At 40.9% G+C, this 17177-nt stretch overlaps 1 protein-coding gene across 1 annotated transcript; it reads right to left on the bottom strand.

Moving 5' to 3' along the window:
• Positions 1–1750: 1750 nt before the first annotated feature.
• On the bottom strand, positions 1751–12676 carry LOC124115519 (sulfite oxidase-like). The gene is made up of 3 exons (XM_046476543.2): positions 12422–12676; positions 4940–6129; positions 1751–4000 (listed from the first exon to the last, which is right to left on the bottom strand). Exons 1-3 carry the CDS (start codon positions 12615–12617, stop codon positions 3674–3676), a joined length of 1713 nt encoding a protein of 570 aa, XP_046332499.2. The 5' UTR covers positions 12618–12676; the 3' UTR covers positions 1751–3673.
• Between the last annotated feature and the right edge of the window lie 4501 nt (positions 12677–17177).

The raw sequence follows: 17177 nt of genomic DNA, 5'->3' as shown, positions 1-17177 counted from the left end.
ATAATCCAGCAATATCACGGCAGGGGACACCAGAAATGGGCTTCACAAATTGTACCCATGTCGGGAATCGAACCCGGGTCTTCGGCGTGACGAGCGAACGCTTTAACCACTAGGCTACCCGACCGCCCCTCTCCAGGCAAGGGAGTTATCGGACTGTTAAAGTCCAGTTTTCACCCTTGCCGAACTAGGCTGGAATTTTGGAATTATCTTTTGGCTTGGCTAATGTGTCTAATCATAGTCCAAACAAAATCTCGCAACAAACAAGACATCCTGTACATAAACAACATGGATTTCAATGTGCAGATTTTGTTCAACTGCAGGATTTGCAAAGCAGGTTTACAGTCATCTGGGCATCGACTGACATTTTCCAAATCCTTTCATGCTTTTAATCAAGGTGTTCAAATGATTTGATAAACTTAGCGAGGTAAGGCCCGTTTTAGTTCAATATAGATCGTGATTATTGATCAGATTATCTTGACAGGGCGTTGTCATTTTGTTTGAAGCAAATGCAAGTGATATGAGAGGTGGAACCTGATTGGTCAATAGGAGGGACATAGAAAGGATATAACTCCTAACAGTCACTGGTGGCGCTGGGCGAGCCCATGCTTGCAGCAAAAGGCGACTCTGCTTGTCGTAAGAGGTGACTAACAGGATCGGGTGGTCAGGCTCGCTGACTTGGTTGAAGCATGTCATCGATCCCAATTGCATGGATTGATGCTCATGTTGTCAATCACTGGATTGTCTGGTCCAGACTCAATTACTTACAGACCGCCATCATATAGCTGGAATATTGCTTAGTGCGACGTTAAACAACAAACAAATAAAAAACGATCGAGCCATGAAATTCCAGGCAAGTTCGGCAAGGGTGGAAACTGGACTTTTGTAGTCTGTTAACACCCTTGCATCAGGAAAATGGGTGAAACAAGAATATATTTTGGCCTTGTTAAAAGAAGGATCAAATTCAGACTTTATAAACATATCTTTTATTCCCATAATTCTTCATTTACAATTTCATTGCACAGTAACCATGGTAACACATACCTTCAGCCTTTGTTCAACTGCACCAACAAACAACAAACATACCGTATTCGACGTAATAGGCGCCCACGGCGATATTTACTAATATATTGGCTCGTGAACAATCCCAATTAGCACCCCTTCCGATTGATCAATGTACACAAGACTTATTTATTCGTGTATAATACAAGTGTTACATGCATCCTTAATGATGGGAAATTAATTTCTGGAAAAATATATCTGTCACATATAAATATTTCAGACTGTCAGCATAAACCACCAAATTTACGATCTTTCAACTCTGTTGTTTTTCACCAAAATAATATTCTAATAAAAGCCCCCTATTTCTAATTTTGAGAGCGCTCTTGGCGCTTATTACGTCGAATACAGTAATTAACAAACAAAACGGTATTTAATATTTAATATTTAATGGCCAATAAACCACTGTGTTGTTTTATTAAATAAAACATGTTTACCCTGAACATATCCTTCAAGGGAACAAATCAACAATTTTGCTCAAGACAAATGACATTAGGACATTTCATGTCTTTTTGCACCATGTCAAAGACATTATCATGATAATAGTACAAATGACAGAAGAATAAAAATGTAACAATAATATGTGCAGAGCTCCAGATAACTTTTTGAGCAATTAAGATTTTACTCTAGGGTTTCTATTTTAATTTTGTTATTACAATTTTCATTGGGTAACCAATACTTTTTCACTCATCTATTTATCACTCTTATGGGTTTTTCCAAAATTAGTGAACATTTTAAGATTTAGAAAAAAACAAAATAATGTTTTAGATGTATATAACTGTTCTAAATATATAGGTTTGACTCAGGACATAAATTAGCTCGTAATTGTGTTTTGGAAATTAGCTCCTTTGTATGCATGCTGAAAAAGCTTCATTGGGTATTTACGCTGTTTTTATACATTTGAATTTTTCATTTAATGCATGCATTTCTGTACACAAGTTAATTGAAAGTAGTTGGGTTTTGAAATTTTTGTGGGGTAGTTTACGCAAATACGCTGCTTATCTGTAGCTCTGTATGAGATATTCATCCTGAGTCCCATTACCCAATACCCAGGAGGACTTCAGTGAGTGAGTGAGTGAGTATGGTTTTACGTCGCTTTTAGCAATATTCCAGCAATATCACGGCAGGGGACACCAGATATGGGCTTCACACATTGTAACCCATGTGGGGAATCGAACCCGGGTCTTTGGCATGATGAGCGAACGCTTTAACCACTAGGCTACCCCACCGCCTCTCAGGAGGACTTCAATATCCTTACCCATGGCAACATATATCAGCATGATTAGTGTCTGGGTAGATGACACTCTGGTATACGAATAATATACAATATTATCTATATCCCCAAGGTATAAAGGCTATATCTGGCATATCATGCATACAGATAATATACAATAAATATGGATAAAGTTTATATACAATGTCATCTGGTATATATGGATAAAATACAAAACTATCTGGTATATACATACAGATGAAATGCAATTATGTCTGTTATAAACAGATCGAATACAATATTACCTGTTATAAACAGATAACATACAATATTATCTGGTGAACACACAGATAAAAATACATACACAACCATGGTAATGATACACTGAGAAAACATCTTTGTAAACAATTAATATGCAAAACAAAGCAAGTGAGATTCAGAAACACAACAACTATAACAGTAAACTACCAGATGTTGGTGTGTCCAAGTTGCAATAAAATCAACATTGTCCGTCATTCGACAGCAAGCAGTGGATACATGTCTGCCCACCACTTGCAATATACCGCATTCAACGTAATAAGCGCCCAGTGTGATCTCAATAAGATGATGGGAACACAAGAAATTGGGTTCACACATTGTGTCCATGTGGGGAATCGAACCCAGGTGGTCAGTGTGACGAGGGAACGCTTTAACCACTGGGCTACCCCATGACCACATGACCCTGATGAAAGGATGGGTGTTAACGAAGGGTGTCATGATACGGCTTCTCACGTATCGATACATATATCGCGATACTTGAGTCATAATATACTATGTAGTGTGGTGCTTAATTTGCACCCTCCTTTTTTTTTGTGAACTTCTCTATGAACGACCAATGTGACTTACTAGCAAGAGGTCGCTGCTCTGAACTAGATAGTTTTTATCTGGCACGACTGGTTGATTAAGTCCCATATTCACGAATTCATGCAATGAGCTATCAATATATTGGTGATTAATGACAACCCTAGTGTTAACACTATGAACAGAATCTTTCTTACATCACGATTGGAACAGGGATGCAACTCTGGCAGTGCCCATGATATTTGTGTACAAAGTTGGCACCTCTCATGGCAACTACAACATCCACATTGAAAAACTGGCACGTCAGACCTTAGTTGTCATGGCAACATTGTCTGAAGCAACCTACAGGTAACACCTGCATTGTCATGGCAACCTGATACATCACAAGTGACAGATTACGAATGGGTCACAAACACATTCGGTGTCTTCTCACCCAAACATGTTTTTTGACAATTTTATCCGTATCTAACTCCATTAATGACCTGTCTGCAGGGCCTGATGTCGTCAACTCTCCATGGTGCAAGTTATGACAATGCTGATCGTTTGTCGTCGACCTTGCCTTTTTTAGGACTGTTCCTCCGGTGGGACCGACACTGAGACTCTATGCCAGGCGTTGTTCAGAACACCCCGAAGATTCCACACTCCGTCCACGTTGTCGGGCTGGACGTTATACGACACATCCACGGCCTTACACACAAGGTCGACCTTGCCCTTGTGATCCTTGGGGAGCGGGATGGTAGCCTCCCACAGTGTCCACGCCCACGACTTGTACGCTGGTTGGTTGTTGGACTGTAGCTCCGCCTCCTCCCAAGTCTGCCCCCCATCGGCCGAGACATCGACACGCACCACGCCACGACCTCCACCGCTCCATGCATACCCCTTCAACGTCACCTGCAGGAAGAGAGAGTTTGTGAGAGAATCAGTGAATATTGCTCAACACATACGGCTTGTCTAGGCTCTGCAACAAACTTTTCCCAGTAATTATAAGCACATTATCCAATTATAAGGCTTTATGCTTGACTCATTGTACTTGTTCTTTGTCAGAATATATCTTGATCCCTATTGTAGCAATATTACAACTATATTTTCATGTGGAGTATCATGTGACATTGCACGCTTTTTTCCAAAGGAATACAGTTTAAATTTATTTTTTTAAATAATAATCATGGTTTTGAGGTACCGCCCACATCATCATAAAGTCCGCCACACGTTTCGCTTTTATTTCCATTTTAAAAAATAATTAATAAATTAACAACCCCGGCAGACAAATGGTACAATCCTTAAGCACAACATGATCTCCATGAAATTATTGGAAACAAAATTTGGTTACATACTAGCTTGAACAACCAACAACAAAAAACAGCGCCCGCCCACACAATATTTTCAAACGCCATTGCCTGAGAGCCAATTGTATTATTTTCTCGTAAATACTGGCTTGTAACAAACATTAGGCATGATAGGGATACAACATTTCTTTTAAACCAAAATCAACCACATTACCAGTAGCACGTCTACAATCAGTATCTAAGTATTCTGTTATTTCAATATTTTCAAACAAGAAAGTGTATTTCTGGCATTTATTTTAATTTATTTAACAAACACACACAAAAATGGCAAAATACGTTTTTAATTTTAGTGAGTGAGTGAGTATGGTTTTACGCCGCTTTAAGCAATATTACAGCAATATCACGGCGGGGGGTAACCAGAAATGGGCTTCACACATTGTACCCATGTCGGGAATCGAACCCTGGTCTTTGGCGTGACGAGCTAACGCTTTAACCACTAGGCTACCCGACCGCCCCGTTTTTATTTTTAGCATAATGCACTCACCTCCTCCGCCCCCTCTTCAAGCTCAGCGCCCTCTGGAGGATCACAAATAGCGGATGTGATCGGCAGCTGCTGTATTGCCACAGATTTGTCAAAGTCAACGTTGTGCCAGTCGATGGAGGAGTTGAAGCCCTTGTAGTCCTTCCTCTGCCAGTGGCACAGACTCTCCTCATCCGACATCACGATCCTCGTCAACCACTTCACCTGCCTCGCCCCGACCACGCCCGGGATAATCACCCTCACAGGGTAGCCGTGGTCCAGGGGGATATCCTTGCCGTTCATCTCGTACGCGATGATGATGTCGTCCTTCAACGACCGAGCAAGGTCGATCGGAATCGAGGCTCCGTACGGTGCCCCCTCGGGCCCCTTATCCATGCCCTCGAACTGTACATGCTGACATTCGACCTTCTCAAGGTCAATGCCGGAATGTTTCAGAAGGTCATTCAAGGTCACGCCAGTCCAGGTCGCGTTGCTGATGGCAGCATTGTTCCAGTTCAGACCTTTCACTTGTTTAATCTTCGTCATCTCGCTGCGTCGGTTTCCGGCACATTGGACCACAGAGGTCACCGACTGGGCCTTGAACTTGGCCTTTAGGTCACTCAGGTTGAGTTTCACTGAAGACTTATCCACAGCCATTTCAAGTCTGTATTTGTTCGCGTCAACCTTTGGTACTGGTAGGTGGTTACGGACGAAGAATAGTTCATTTGGAGTGATGTAATTATCGACCAAGATGGTCGTCGGTGGTTCACCGTTAAAAGGCCGTGATGAACTTGGAATGAGAACGGGGCTCCGTTTGGGGTCGTTAGCATACGGGTCGTTTGTTTTACCTTTTGACTTATCTTCAACCAGAACAATGTTCCCGATTCTGTGTTTTTCTAAAATGTGTAGAATTTCGGGATTTTTGTGTACACCGTACAGATCCCAGAACGGCTCGATGGACTTCCCAGCTCCCATCATGATCTTGCTCCCTCCGGGATGCTGAGCCACATACTCTGTGATGTCATAGACTCCATTCTTGAAGGTCACCCAAATCCCATTCTGACGCGAGTTGTGCTGCAATACTTGGTCCTCCGTAAACAAGGGCAGATCACTCCGCATTGACCCAGGGCCACTCTGGATGGCGGGAGTGTGGACTGTAGTTGCCGCAGAAACAACATTCTGGCTGCTCTTGTACTTCAAGTATAGGCCCGCACCTGAAGCAATACAAGCAATATTTTAATGCTCGAGGTAAAACTACCGTATTCGACGTGATAAGCGCCCTGCTCTAATAAGCGCCCACGGCGATTTTTGCTAATGTGTTGGCTAGTGAACAATCCCAATTAGCACCCCTTCGGATTGATCAATGTACACAAGACTTATTTATTCGTGTATACCGTATTCGACGTAATAACCCCCCCGCTCTAATAAGCGCCCACGGCGATATTTGCTAATATATTGGCTCGTGAACAATCCCAATTAGCACCCTTTCCGATTGATCAATGTACACAATACTTATTTATTCGCTGATAATACGCACTCGTGTGTTAAATGCACCCTTAAGTAGGGGCAATTAAATTCTGGAAAAATATATCTCTCCTATATAAACATTTCAGGCTGTCAGCATAAACCACGACGTTTATCTTTCAACTCTGTTTTTTTCGACAAAATAATATTCTAATAAGAGCCCCCTATTTCTAATTTTGAGAGCGCCCTGGGCGCTTATTACCTCGAATATGGTAATACGCGCTCGTGTGTTATATGCACCCTTAATTATGGGCAATTAATCTTTCAGTGGCCCCTATTTCTAATTTTGAGAGCTCCCTGGTCTATACAGTATATGCCTTTCCTTAATTGTAGAATTTTGAAGTTCTGGTTTGGTTTGGTTTGTTGTTTGAGGCCACACTCAGCAATATTCCAGCATTATGACAGCGGTGTGTAAATAATCCTGTTAGTCAAGGTACACAATAAGGACTTAAACTGCTGTACTTTTTATACACAAGGGTTTCCACTTTTGTATTGTTTGAGACACAATAAGTTTTTCAACCAGTGTTCCTGTTTACCGGTAATTACAAGTTTTTTAACCGGTAAGATTAGGCTTGGACCGGTAATTTCTTGAGACTGCCAGTCCCTGTGGTCCGGCAAGTACCTGGTATCTTGGAAATCTTTGTTGTTGAACAAAACATAATCGATAGTCAAAAAAAGGATATTCTTTTAATTATTTTTTATTTTAGAAATAATATATCGCTTTGTATCGAGGTTAAATATCTATTTGTAGTGACTTTGTCTTGAACATGCTGAAAAGTTAAATATTAAAGGGGGGCACAGGTGGCCCAGTCGTCTAAGGCGCCGCAATTCACTGCGCAGAGCTGCGTCCCTTGGGCACGCCAGAAACCTATGATTGTGGGTTCGAATCCCATTTCGCCCCGATTATGTTTCTAGGTTTGTCAGCACCATACCCGTGCTCGTGGGTTTTAACCGAAGTGATAAACGTCTGGGACCTGCATCACTTTGGGCTTTCCTCCCACATTAAGCTGACACGCCGTGATATAACTGGAATACTGTTAAAAGCAGCGTGAAAAAAAACTCACTCACTCACGCTCAGAAATAAAAAGAAAATTGTGAATGCATGGTGAATGCATGGTGTATGTGTAGATCTAAATAAGTTACTTCAGAAATGACGCCACTGAATTTGTCAGCCATGAAAGTACACTGCACTGAAACTGATGATGAAAGAAATAAAACCTGGTAATTTTTATTTGTTCAAAGTTGGGACTAACAAAAATTGGTAATTTTTAGAGTTGCCAGTCCACAAGGACTACCAGTTTCAAAAGCCAGCGGGAACACTGAACAACTTCAGGGTTAGAAATTAACACTAGCCCGCTAGCCCAAGGCTAGTACAAATTCATTCGGGCTAGTACAAATTTCCAAACTTTCACATTGTTTTAACATTACAAAGTCATTTTATCTTTACCGGGGCTAGTGAAGCTTTTGAGTTTAGTTCTAACCCTGAACTTCTATAGTGCTTTCATACATCGTGTCTCAGGACTACTTCTTATGAAGGGACAAATAACCTCGTAGTTGTTAAAGTACGGAGTTGAAATCCATCTTGTCTTACTGTAATCGGAATGTTGTGTCTATGAGGTCACGGAGGTCAGTCATGACACCTGTCTACCCCACAGTCACATGACCCTCGCAGCCATGGCAACTTAATGTCTCTAGCGAGGCGCTTGTTTCATATGGAGTCTTTGATAGGCATTTAGCAGTTGGGGGAACATGAGTATATGACATTTTTTATGGATAGCAACTTCTGTTATTCTTTGAACTAGTTTCAGAGCTACTTTTTTCTCCTTCATCACGTGAATGCTTAGTAAGTGCATAGAGTACTATATATATATTAATCATGATATGTTTACACAACACAAGGTGGGATCAATGTACAAAGATAACAAAATAATAACAATTCACAATGACATAGGACTAATGTACAAAGATTGTGTCTTATGCTTATTTCTGGGTTCATGGATCCTCGACCCTAAATTTCACAAATGTGGATAATAATAATAATAATAATAATAATACATGTAATAATAATATTAAATATTAAAAAAAAAATAAAAATTAATAATAATAATAGGTGCTTATTATTCCCTTCAGTTAATATGTTCCGCTAAATACAAAAATAGTGTCACAGTAATGTAGGTCACTTTCAAATGTCAACATCTTAAAAAAAGCTTTAAAAAAGTTGCTGTCAGTAAATGTTTTCGGCATAAATACTACAAGTATCAATAAATGTGAAACAATTAATCACTTGATTGTCTGGTCCGGACTCGATTATTTACAGACTGTCGTCATATAGCTGGAATATTGCTGAGTGCGCCGTTTTACAACAAACAAACCAACCAATCAACCAAATATGAAACAAGTGACCATATTTCACCATGTTTCTAAACCTGCAAGAACGAATGCACTGTTGTAGAACATTGTCGCAGTGTGATGATGTACTTAACTCTGAGACTTATTTTATTTACCTTCTAAGGATGCATCATTTTTCTAATACCCCATTTTGTGAGAATTTAAGATTGGTGTGGTTTGTTGTTTAATGCCGCGCTCAGCATAATTCCCACATACCAGATAAACGCAAGAAAAAAAATGGGTTGCGTATGTTTTGAGACGCCCCCAGGCTTATGATATGGTATACCTCAAGTGTAAACAAAGGCCATGTTGAACTACATGTAAACATTGCCAGCCGATGTACCGTAAGTAAACAGGACAAGACTGTCAGGCCCAGCCCACCCTACAACATAGCCTGAATATCATAATGGTGTCCCAAACATTCTCCAGTCTATTTTGGAAGGTATTATTATATTTCTCACAGATTTATGCCGATATTTTATCTTTGGTAGGTTAAAATAAAAATTGTGCTTTGATTGGTTGGCTTTTATGGGGGAAAGGCCTATTTAAATTACAGTGCAGGATGTTAAATATCTGTACAGTAACCATGGTAACTGATGGATGTTTTTACTTCTGTCAGAGAAAGTTTTGTTCTCAATATGTGAACAGAAGACAAAGACAACATATTCACATGGCATTTAAATAATCCAAAGATACTAGTTTATAGAGTGAGGGGGAGTGTTAGTAGACATATATCACACAACCTCACTCACTCACTCACTCAGACTCACTCACTCACTCACGAGTTAACCACTATAACTGGTCTTCCGCAACCCGTGCTTGTCAACAGTGTTCGAAATACCTGCCTGCCCGACCGTCCGAGACGGGTTGATTTCAACTCGGGCTGCCAGATTTTCAAATCCCCCCGCCCGACGGTCGGGTTATATTTCATATGTGAAAATATTCAAGATATTTCCCGATGATAAGCATTAATTCACATGTAAAGATGAATGATAAAATGTAACCAAAAAGAAACCCTGTTAGCTTATCCTGAGAAACATATGATTATAGTGGGCAGGCAGGTTTTGGTCAGGGCTGGCAAGTATTTCAGCTAGCCAGTCCTGTGGTCTGTGGTGAGTTTCATACCCTGTTGTCATAGGATGCGACTATCGGGATCGGATGTTTGTTTGTTTGTTGTTTAACGCCACACTCAGCAATGTACCAGATGTATGACCGAGGTCTGTAAACAATCAAGTCTGGACCAGACAATCCAGTTATCGAAACTATGAGCATCGATCCATGCAATTGGAATCTGACGACACCAAGCCTGACCATCCGATCCCGATCCCCTGAAGATCCGGGGTAGAATAGGTCTTCAGCAACCCATGCTTGCCGTAAAAGGCGACTATGATTGTCGTTAGAGGCGACGAATGGGATCAGGTGGTCTGGCTCGCTGACTTGGTTGATGCCTGCATTGCATCCCAATTTTGGGGATCGATGCTCATGGTTTCAATCACTGGATTGTTTGGCCCAGACTTGATTATTTAAAGACTGCCGTCATATGGCTGGAATATTGCTGAGTTAAACAACAAACAAACAAACAAACATCCGATCCCGATAGTCGCCTCCTATGACAAGCATGGGTTGCTGAAGACCAGTTATAGTGGTTAACTCGTGAGTGAGTGAGTGAGTTAGGTTTAACGCCATAATTAACAGTATTCCAGTTATATCAAGGCGTGTCAGCTTAATGTGAGAGAAAAGCCTGAAGTGATGCAGGTCTCAGACGTTAACCACTTCAGTGAAACCCACAGCCACGGGTATGGTGCTGACAAACCTAGAAACATAATCGGGGCGAAACCGGGATTCGAACCCACAATCATAGGTTTCTTGCGTGTCCAAGGGACGCAACTCTGCACAGCGAATCGCGGCGCCTTAGACGACTGGGCCACCCGTGCCCAAGAACAGTCTACAATATGCAAAATGATAAACTTGAAAGCTGTATCTAATTGACCTAACTCCGAAGAGCAGAGACCTGACAGTAATATTGTAAACAAAAGTCTATTGTGTACTATATGCCCCTGGCTGTACCCAATCAACAAGCAACTGATTGATCCCAACTGCTCTGACACGTCTCTCGTAATTAATGAAGTGTCACTTATCTGGATAGGTTTGGCTATCTATCTATTCCTCAAAGGTAACTATTATGTATTGTTTAAATAAACCAATCATATATAAGGATGGTGACTAAAGGCTCTCAGTTTTACTGCCTACACGCTTACAGGGTTCACTCTAGGAATTGTCTGACATGGGCCCTTGATGTGACTATTTCAAATATTCCAGAGGTACGTGCATACAGCACAATGTTAAATGCCCCATTGTATTTGAAAATGGGGGCCTTTTTTCAAATTTAGGGGCTAAAAAGCACAAGGCCCAGCGAGGGTATAAATATCCCCGCACTTGCATTATTTCTGCCTATTAGTTCACAGGGATCTCAATTGGAAGTGACAACTCGGTAGTTTGCGCTGTAATAATGGGGGCGGTCAGGTAGCCTTGTGGTTGAAGCGTACGCTCGTCACGCCGAAGACCCAGGTTTGATTCCCGACATGGGTACAATCATAATAGTCAGCACATTGTCACAGTGGGCGTGGTACTGGTTTTACTACAAATGACTGAAATCTGCACAGCAATTACAAACCCGATGTTGATTTCGTCACGCGATTTTGATTGCACTCTCCATAGACTCATTAGTCCAGCCAAAATATTTAAGTCCAGCCTAGTTCAGTTGGACTCTTACAGTCAGTAAACAACCTTGCCTCGGGACGATGATGGAGTGTGAGAGTCTCTCATCACTGGACCAAGGCTTAGCTGAAGTCACATGACGAGGACTAAGTGAGTGAGTGAGTGAGTGAGTATGGTTTTACGCCACTTTTAGCAATATTCCAGCAATATCACGGCGGGGGACATCAGAAATGGGCTTCACACATTGTACCCATGTCGGGAATCGAACCAAGGTCTTTGGCGTGACGAGCGAACGCTTTAACCACTAGGCTACCCGACCGCCCCTACAAGGACTAAGTAACATGTAGAAACAATAGTCATGATGAAGCTGCAGTGGCTGGCAGTATATGTACAATAAACGAGATGAGGATTAACAATTAGCATGTTCAGACACATACACACTTCAGGATTGAGCTTGTAATTAATAGCTCTGAGTGAATCAACGCATATATATACACATCAATGACATGGCAACCCGTACAGCCTGCAAATAATCAATTTTGGACCAGACAATCCAGTGATTGATTTTATGAGCACTGATGCACAATGCGTGGGATTTTATCATCAACCGTTGTTCAAAACCAGATCAATCATTAATAATATTCGGTTATAAATTAACGGGTTCAAAACTGACCTATTAGGTCAGCTTGTCTGATACACATCAGTACCAAACAAATATCACAATATTAATCTAGGACAACATTTCAAAATAGGCGGCAATTGACATTTGATTAATGACTCGGAATAAATATAATATGATAAAAATAAATGTCTCGGAGAAACGCGACAAACGCAACGCCACATCACTACATATATTTCAAAGATTTTTCAACGTACCGATGGCAGCAGCAGATCCAAGGGCCAGCCATTTCAGTCTGTTTGAGGATGTATTTTGACTGTTCGCCGAACTCGCGTGTCGTTCCCCGCCACGGTCTCGACTCTGGGGCACGCTATGGACCATCGCTGATGTAACACGGCCACTGTAAGCCAATAAAATGTGCCCTCCTCGTAACCGAACCTGATTAAACGCCATTGTTGCGAACAGTTGTTTTGATCGACCCTCGGGGGCGTGTATATTTATACTCTCGTAGTGACCCCTGACCTCTGACGCCGGCACGACCTTCACCTTGGTGAGTAACTCGAGGGTGACCATCTTGTTTGAAGCGCTGTAAACTGGATAGCATTGCACCCAAGCTGCATTGGCGATAATTATTTTTATACGTGATAAGGTTGAATGTATTAGTATGTATTTATCTGGGTGTTTACACGTTGAGATAAACTGAAAAAGGGAAATTCAAAAACAAATATTGGAATATGATTTCTAGTATTTTCTACTTTTCAAACGCAATATTCAGATATGTATTGTTTGTATTCAATGAAATGGATTTAAATTGATCGTATTAATTTTTTTTAAATAATCACACATGACACATATTATATAGATCTACTATGACAGAGAGTTTAAAATAAATGCAGAGAATGTGGTGGTTTAAGTCAATATTTTAATAAAGTTTACTTATTTTAAATCTGAACTTTTATGTGCTATCTCCAGGGGCATCTAATCTGTGACAGATTGTCTAATTTAGGAGATAAACATTACTGTGTGTGATTTCAGATTTGCAGGTGTTACTGGAAATTACATTTGGAACCGACGACGTTAAATGACCTTTTCAGCTCAAATTTCGTTTTTGTACCGGGTGTAAACTTTTGGCACATGCCATGGTTTGTTTGTTTGTTTGTTTGTTCTTTAACGCCGCACTCAGCAATATTCCAGATATATGACGGCGGTCTGTAAATAATCGAGCCTGGGCCAGACAATCCAGTGATTGACATCATGAGCATCGATCCACGCAATTGGAATACGATGACATGCATCAACCAAGTCAGCGAGCCTGACCACCCGATCCCGTTAGTCGCCTCTTACGACAAGCATAGTCGCCTTTTACGGCAAGCCTAGGTTGCTGAAGACTTATTCTACCCCAGATCTTCACGGGTCACATAGAGCAGGCTTCATGTGATAAAATAGATTCAAGTTTACTTTTATTTATTTGTAACCTCAAACGATCTTCCCTCCCTACCCATCCAGATTAGAAAAAAAAATGTCTCTAGACTGGCCTTGCATATGTTTCTAACATTATACTCACCATGCCAGATAATATAATATGTAATACTAGGTAACATTGTCTCCAGTTCATATGGGTGGAATATTATCTTTTGGCAATAGCTACCTAAATATTTTAAATGCTTCTTATCATGCAGATAAGGTATATTGACTACAAATGGATGAGTGCAAATACATTAAACTACGGTTATAACGAACTCAAAGGGATCACTAATTTTAATTCGTTTTAACCGTAGTTTGTTATAAGCATAAGTACAACATATATACACGTACATCAAATAGACCCCAAAACAGTTCGTTATATCCGTCAGTTCGTTATAAGCATAAATACAACATATATACATGTACATCAAATAGACCCCAAAACAGTTCGTTATATCCGCGAGTTCGTTATAAGGGTGTTCGTTATAAACGTAGTTTACTGTATTGACTATATTAGCCAAATGTGTTTTGTATCGTCATATCATAAAGTGTTTATAAATACCAACTTATTCCTTATGTATATGATATTTAAGATGCGGATCATACGAGGTTGATAATTTCTTCATCGCATTACATTCTGAAAATAATCGAGTTTGGGATACATTTTCATTCAGTAAAATGTGTTTAGGAACCGCTTATGAATTCATTGCCTGGGTGAACCGAATGATTACACATTCTCAAATGAATTGCAGCCATGTTTGATATAGATCTCAGAAACCAGAAACCTATATAACTTTTTAATGTGAGGCAGTAGTTTTTCGTGGTAGTAGTCACCACGTGCACCTGAACATGTGGAGATTATGGAAAGTAGTCCCTGCATGGGGACCTCAATGGGACCTCATAGGGACCTCACGGGGACCTCATTAGTACATTTATCGGATCGTGAGACCTACATTATCGGATTGGTTTATCGCATCAATAACTAAATCAGCTATGTGGCAAATGCGATTATCGACGTGATCACAAGATCAGGTTAATCGTCATCAGCCTGCTAATCCACTGATCTCAATCTTGCTACGTCACTCATTACCGTCGCGTCAAAGAGTCAACAATTCTACAGTCCGAGGGAAACTGGGTTAGAATAGAATGTATCGTACGGTATGCTATGTAACATATGCATTGTAGTGTAAAGGCGACTATGCTTGTCGTAAGAGGCGACTAACGGGATCTAGTGGTCAGGCTCGCTGACTTGGTTATCGTATCCCAATTGCGTGGATCGATGCTCATGATGTCAATCAAAGATTGTCTGGTCCAGACTCGACGCGATTATTTACAGACCGCCGTCATATAGCTGGAATATTGCTGAGTGCGGCGTCAAACAACAAATAAACAAACAAACAAAGCATTGTTGTGTGGGGTGCTGTAATTTTAAGGTGGCGTACGTTGCGATGCGATGCGGTGCGGAGTGGAGCTTGTTGTGTAACGCCGCACTCAGCAATATTCCAGCTATATCCGGTGCGGTGCGGTGCGGTTGCGGTGCGGTGCGGTGCGGTGCGGTGCGGTGTGATGTGGCGTGAACGTCTTCTTCTTCACTTGTAAAAGGCGATTGAATTGGATAGACTGTCCGTTTCCGTTACTTGGTTTACTGAAATGGCCAAAACTCGGTTATCTACCTGTGGCTGTGATAAGGTTTGGACTATTTTGATTAAACAGCAAACGAAACAATAAGTTATATTAAAGATATATTTTACACACACACACACACACACACACACACACACACACTAACATCTAGTTTCTGAAATGAACATATTTTACAGAAAAAAAACCAGTTATTAAATTATAGTTATAAAGTATAATAAAAAGGAGCCCAGAGACTTTCTTCATATTCAGACTTGCCACACATTATAGACTTGCATGGGCTGTACTGGGTACATTTGGTTCAGGGTCTGTATGACAGACTAAGACACACTGCGGCTAAATTTTCTTTCTGCACATGCACGTCATTAACACGTAGTTTTCGGCGGCCATGTTTATCGCGAATACTCCCGCTATAACAGGGTTGTGGTGTCACACAGACATTGTAAATACTCAGATGATGGCTTGATTTTAAGATAATGTTGTCTTTTATGAGTGAGTGAGTTGTTTTACGGTTGTGCTTGTGATTAGCGAGAAGAACTAGGAATGTTTCTTAAGCGTCCGAAAACCCATTACACGGATGTGTGAGTGAGTTAAAAATTTAAGTCACATCGGCAATATTTCATCCATATCGTGACCCATAACACGGGGATATACATGTATGCAACACCTCATTTAAACGTATCTCACAAAACAAACAATTAATTGAGTGACCAGTATAATGTCCTATGTTTTGCAATACAAAAACGTCACACAAAACCGCTTTTCATATTTTATAACTAAAAGCAGTAACAATACAAGATTCAAGCTTTGAAATGGCCCCTGGTTTATCGCAAAGAACGCGTGCGCAGTTAGAGTGTTCAGTCACATCAGCGGCAAGTACATTGCGTCTGACCAGGGAGCATCTCAACATTTGTCTGATACTGATAAACGAATTTCAATGCAAACGTGCCAAATCACTTCTCGCCATGAGGAGGGAATATTTTGATCAAACAACAAACAAAACAGTTAAAGATAGTTAACTAAAGCTCGAGTCCTATTAAAAGTGAAAGAAGACATCGAAAAATTAAATAACTCGTCGCCAAAATACGCCACGGTTATTTTCTGCACACGTCAGCAGTATACCACATCTTGATTAAACGCATCTCTCAAAACAAACAATTCACCCAAAATCAACCACATTACCACTAGCACGTCTACAATCAATATCTCAGTATTCTGTTATTTCAATATTTTCAAACAAGAAAGTGTTCAGTGTATTTCTGGCATTTAGTTTAATTTATTTAACAAACACACACAAAAATGTCAAAATACGTTTTTAATGTAAGTGAGTGAGTGAGTGAGTGAGTATGGTTTTACGCCGCGTTTAACAATATTTAAGTAATATCACGTCGAGTGACACCAGAAATGGGCTTCACACATTGTTCCCATGTCGGGAATCGAACCAAGGTCTTCGGCGTTAACCATTAGGCTACCCGTTCGCCCCGTTCCAAGTCTGAGGCATAATGATTATGGATGCTAAGCTGAATGAGTAGATGAATATCCAGACTGTAATGTCTAGGGTGTGTTTAAGGTGGTGGGGGATGGGTGGGGTGGTGGTAGAGGGAGGGCGTTGGTTGTGAGAGTAGGATGCGGTGTTTTCAGTTTCATGTTGTTTAACGCCGCACTCAGCAATATTCCAGCTCAATAATCGAGTCTGGACCAGACAATCCAGTGATGCACATCATGAGCATCGATCCACACAATTGGGATACAATGACATGCATCAAACCAAGTCAGCGAGCCTGACCTCCCGATCCCGCTAGTCGTCTCTTACGGGGCGGTCGGGTAGCCTAGTGGTTAAAGCGTCCGCCCGTCACGCCGAAGACCCGGGTTCGATTCCGGACATGGGTACAATGTGTGAAGCCCATT

This window comes from Haliotis rufescens, unplaced genomic scaffold (assembly GCF_023055435.1).
Source record: "Haliotis rufescens isolate VD_foot unplaced genomic scaffold, xgHalRufe1.0.p SCAF_18, whole genome shotgun sequence".
In the NCBI taxonomy this organism is placed as follows: domain Eukaryota; kingdom Metazoa; phylum Mollusca; class Gastropoda; order Lepetellida; family Haliotidae; genus Haliotis; species Haliotis rufescens.
Note: the sequence above shows the minus strand (reverse complement) of the source record. Positions and strands in the feature narration are given on the sequence as shown.

Coding starts and splice junctions, on each gene's coding strand:
- LOC124115519 (XM_046476543.2), bottom strand. CDS start 12,617: ATGGCGTTTAATCAGGTTCGGTTACGAGGAGGGCACATTTTATTGGCT. Junction 6,130..12,421: donor TGGATCTGCTGCTGCCATCG/GTACGTTGAAAA, acceptor GTATTGCTTCAG/GTGCGGGCCTATACTTGAAG. Junction 4,001..4,939: donor TTGAAGAGGGGGCGGAGGAG/GTGAGTGCATTA, acceptor CTCTTCCTGCAG/GTGACGTTGAAGGGGTATGC.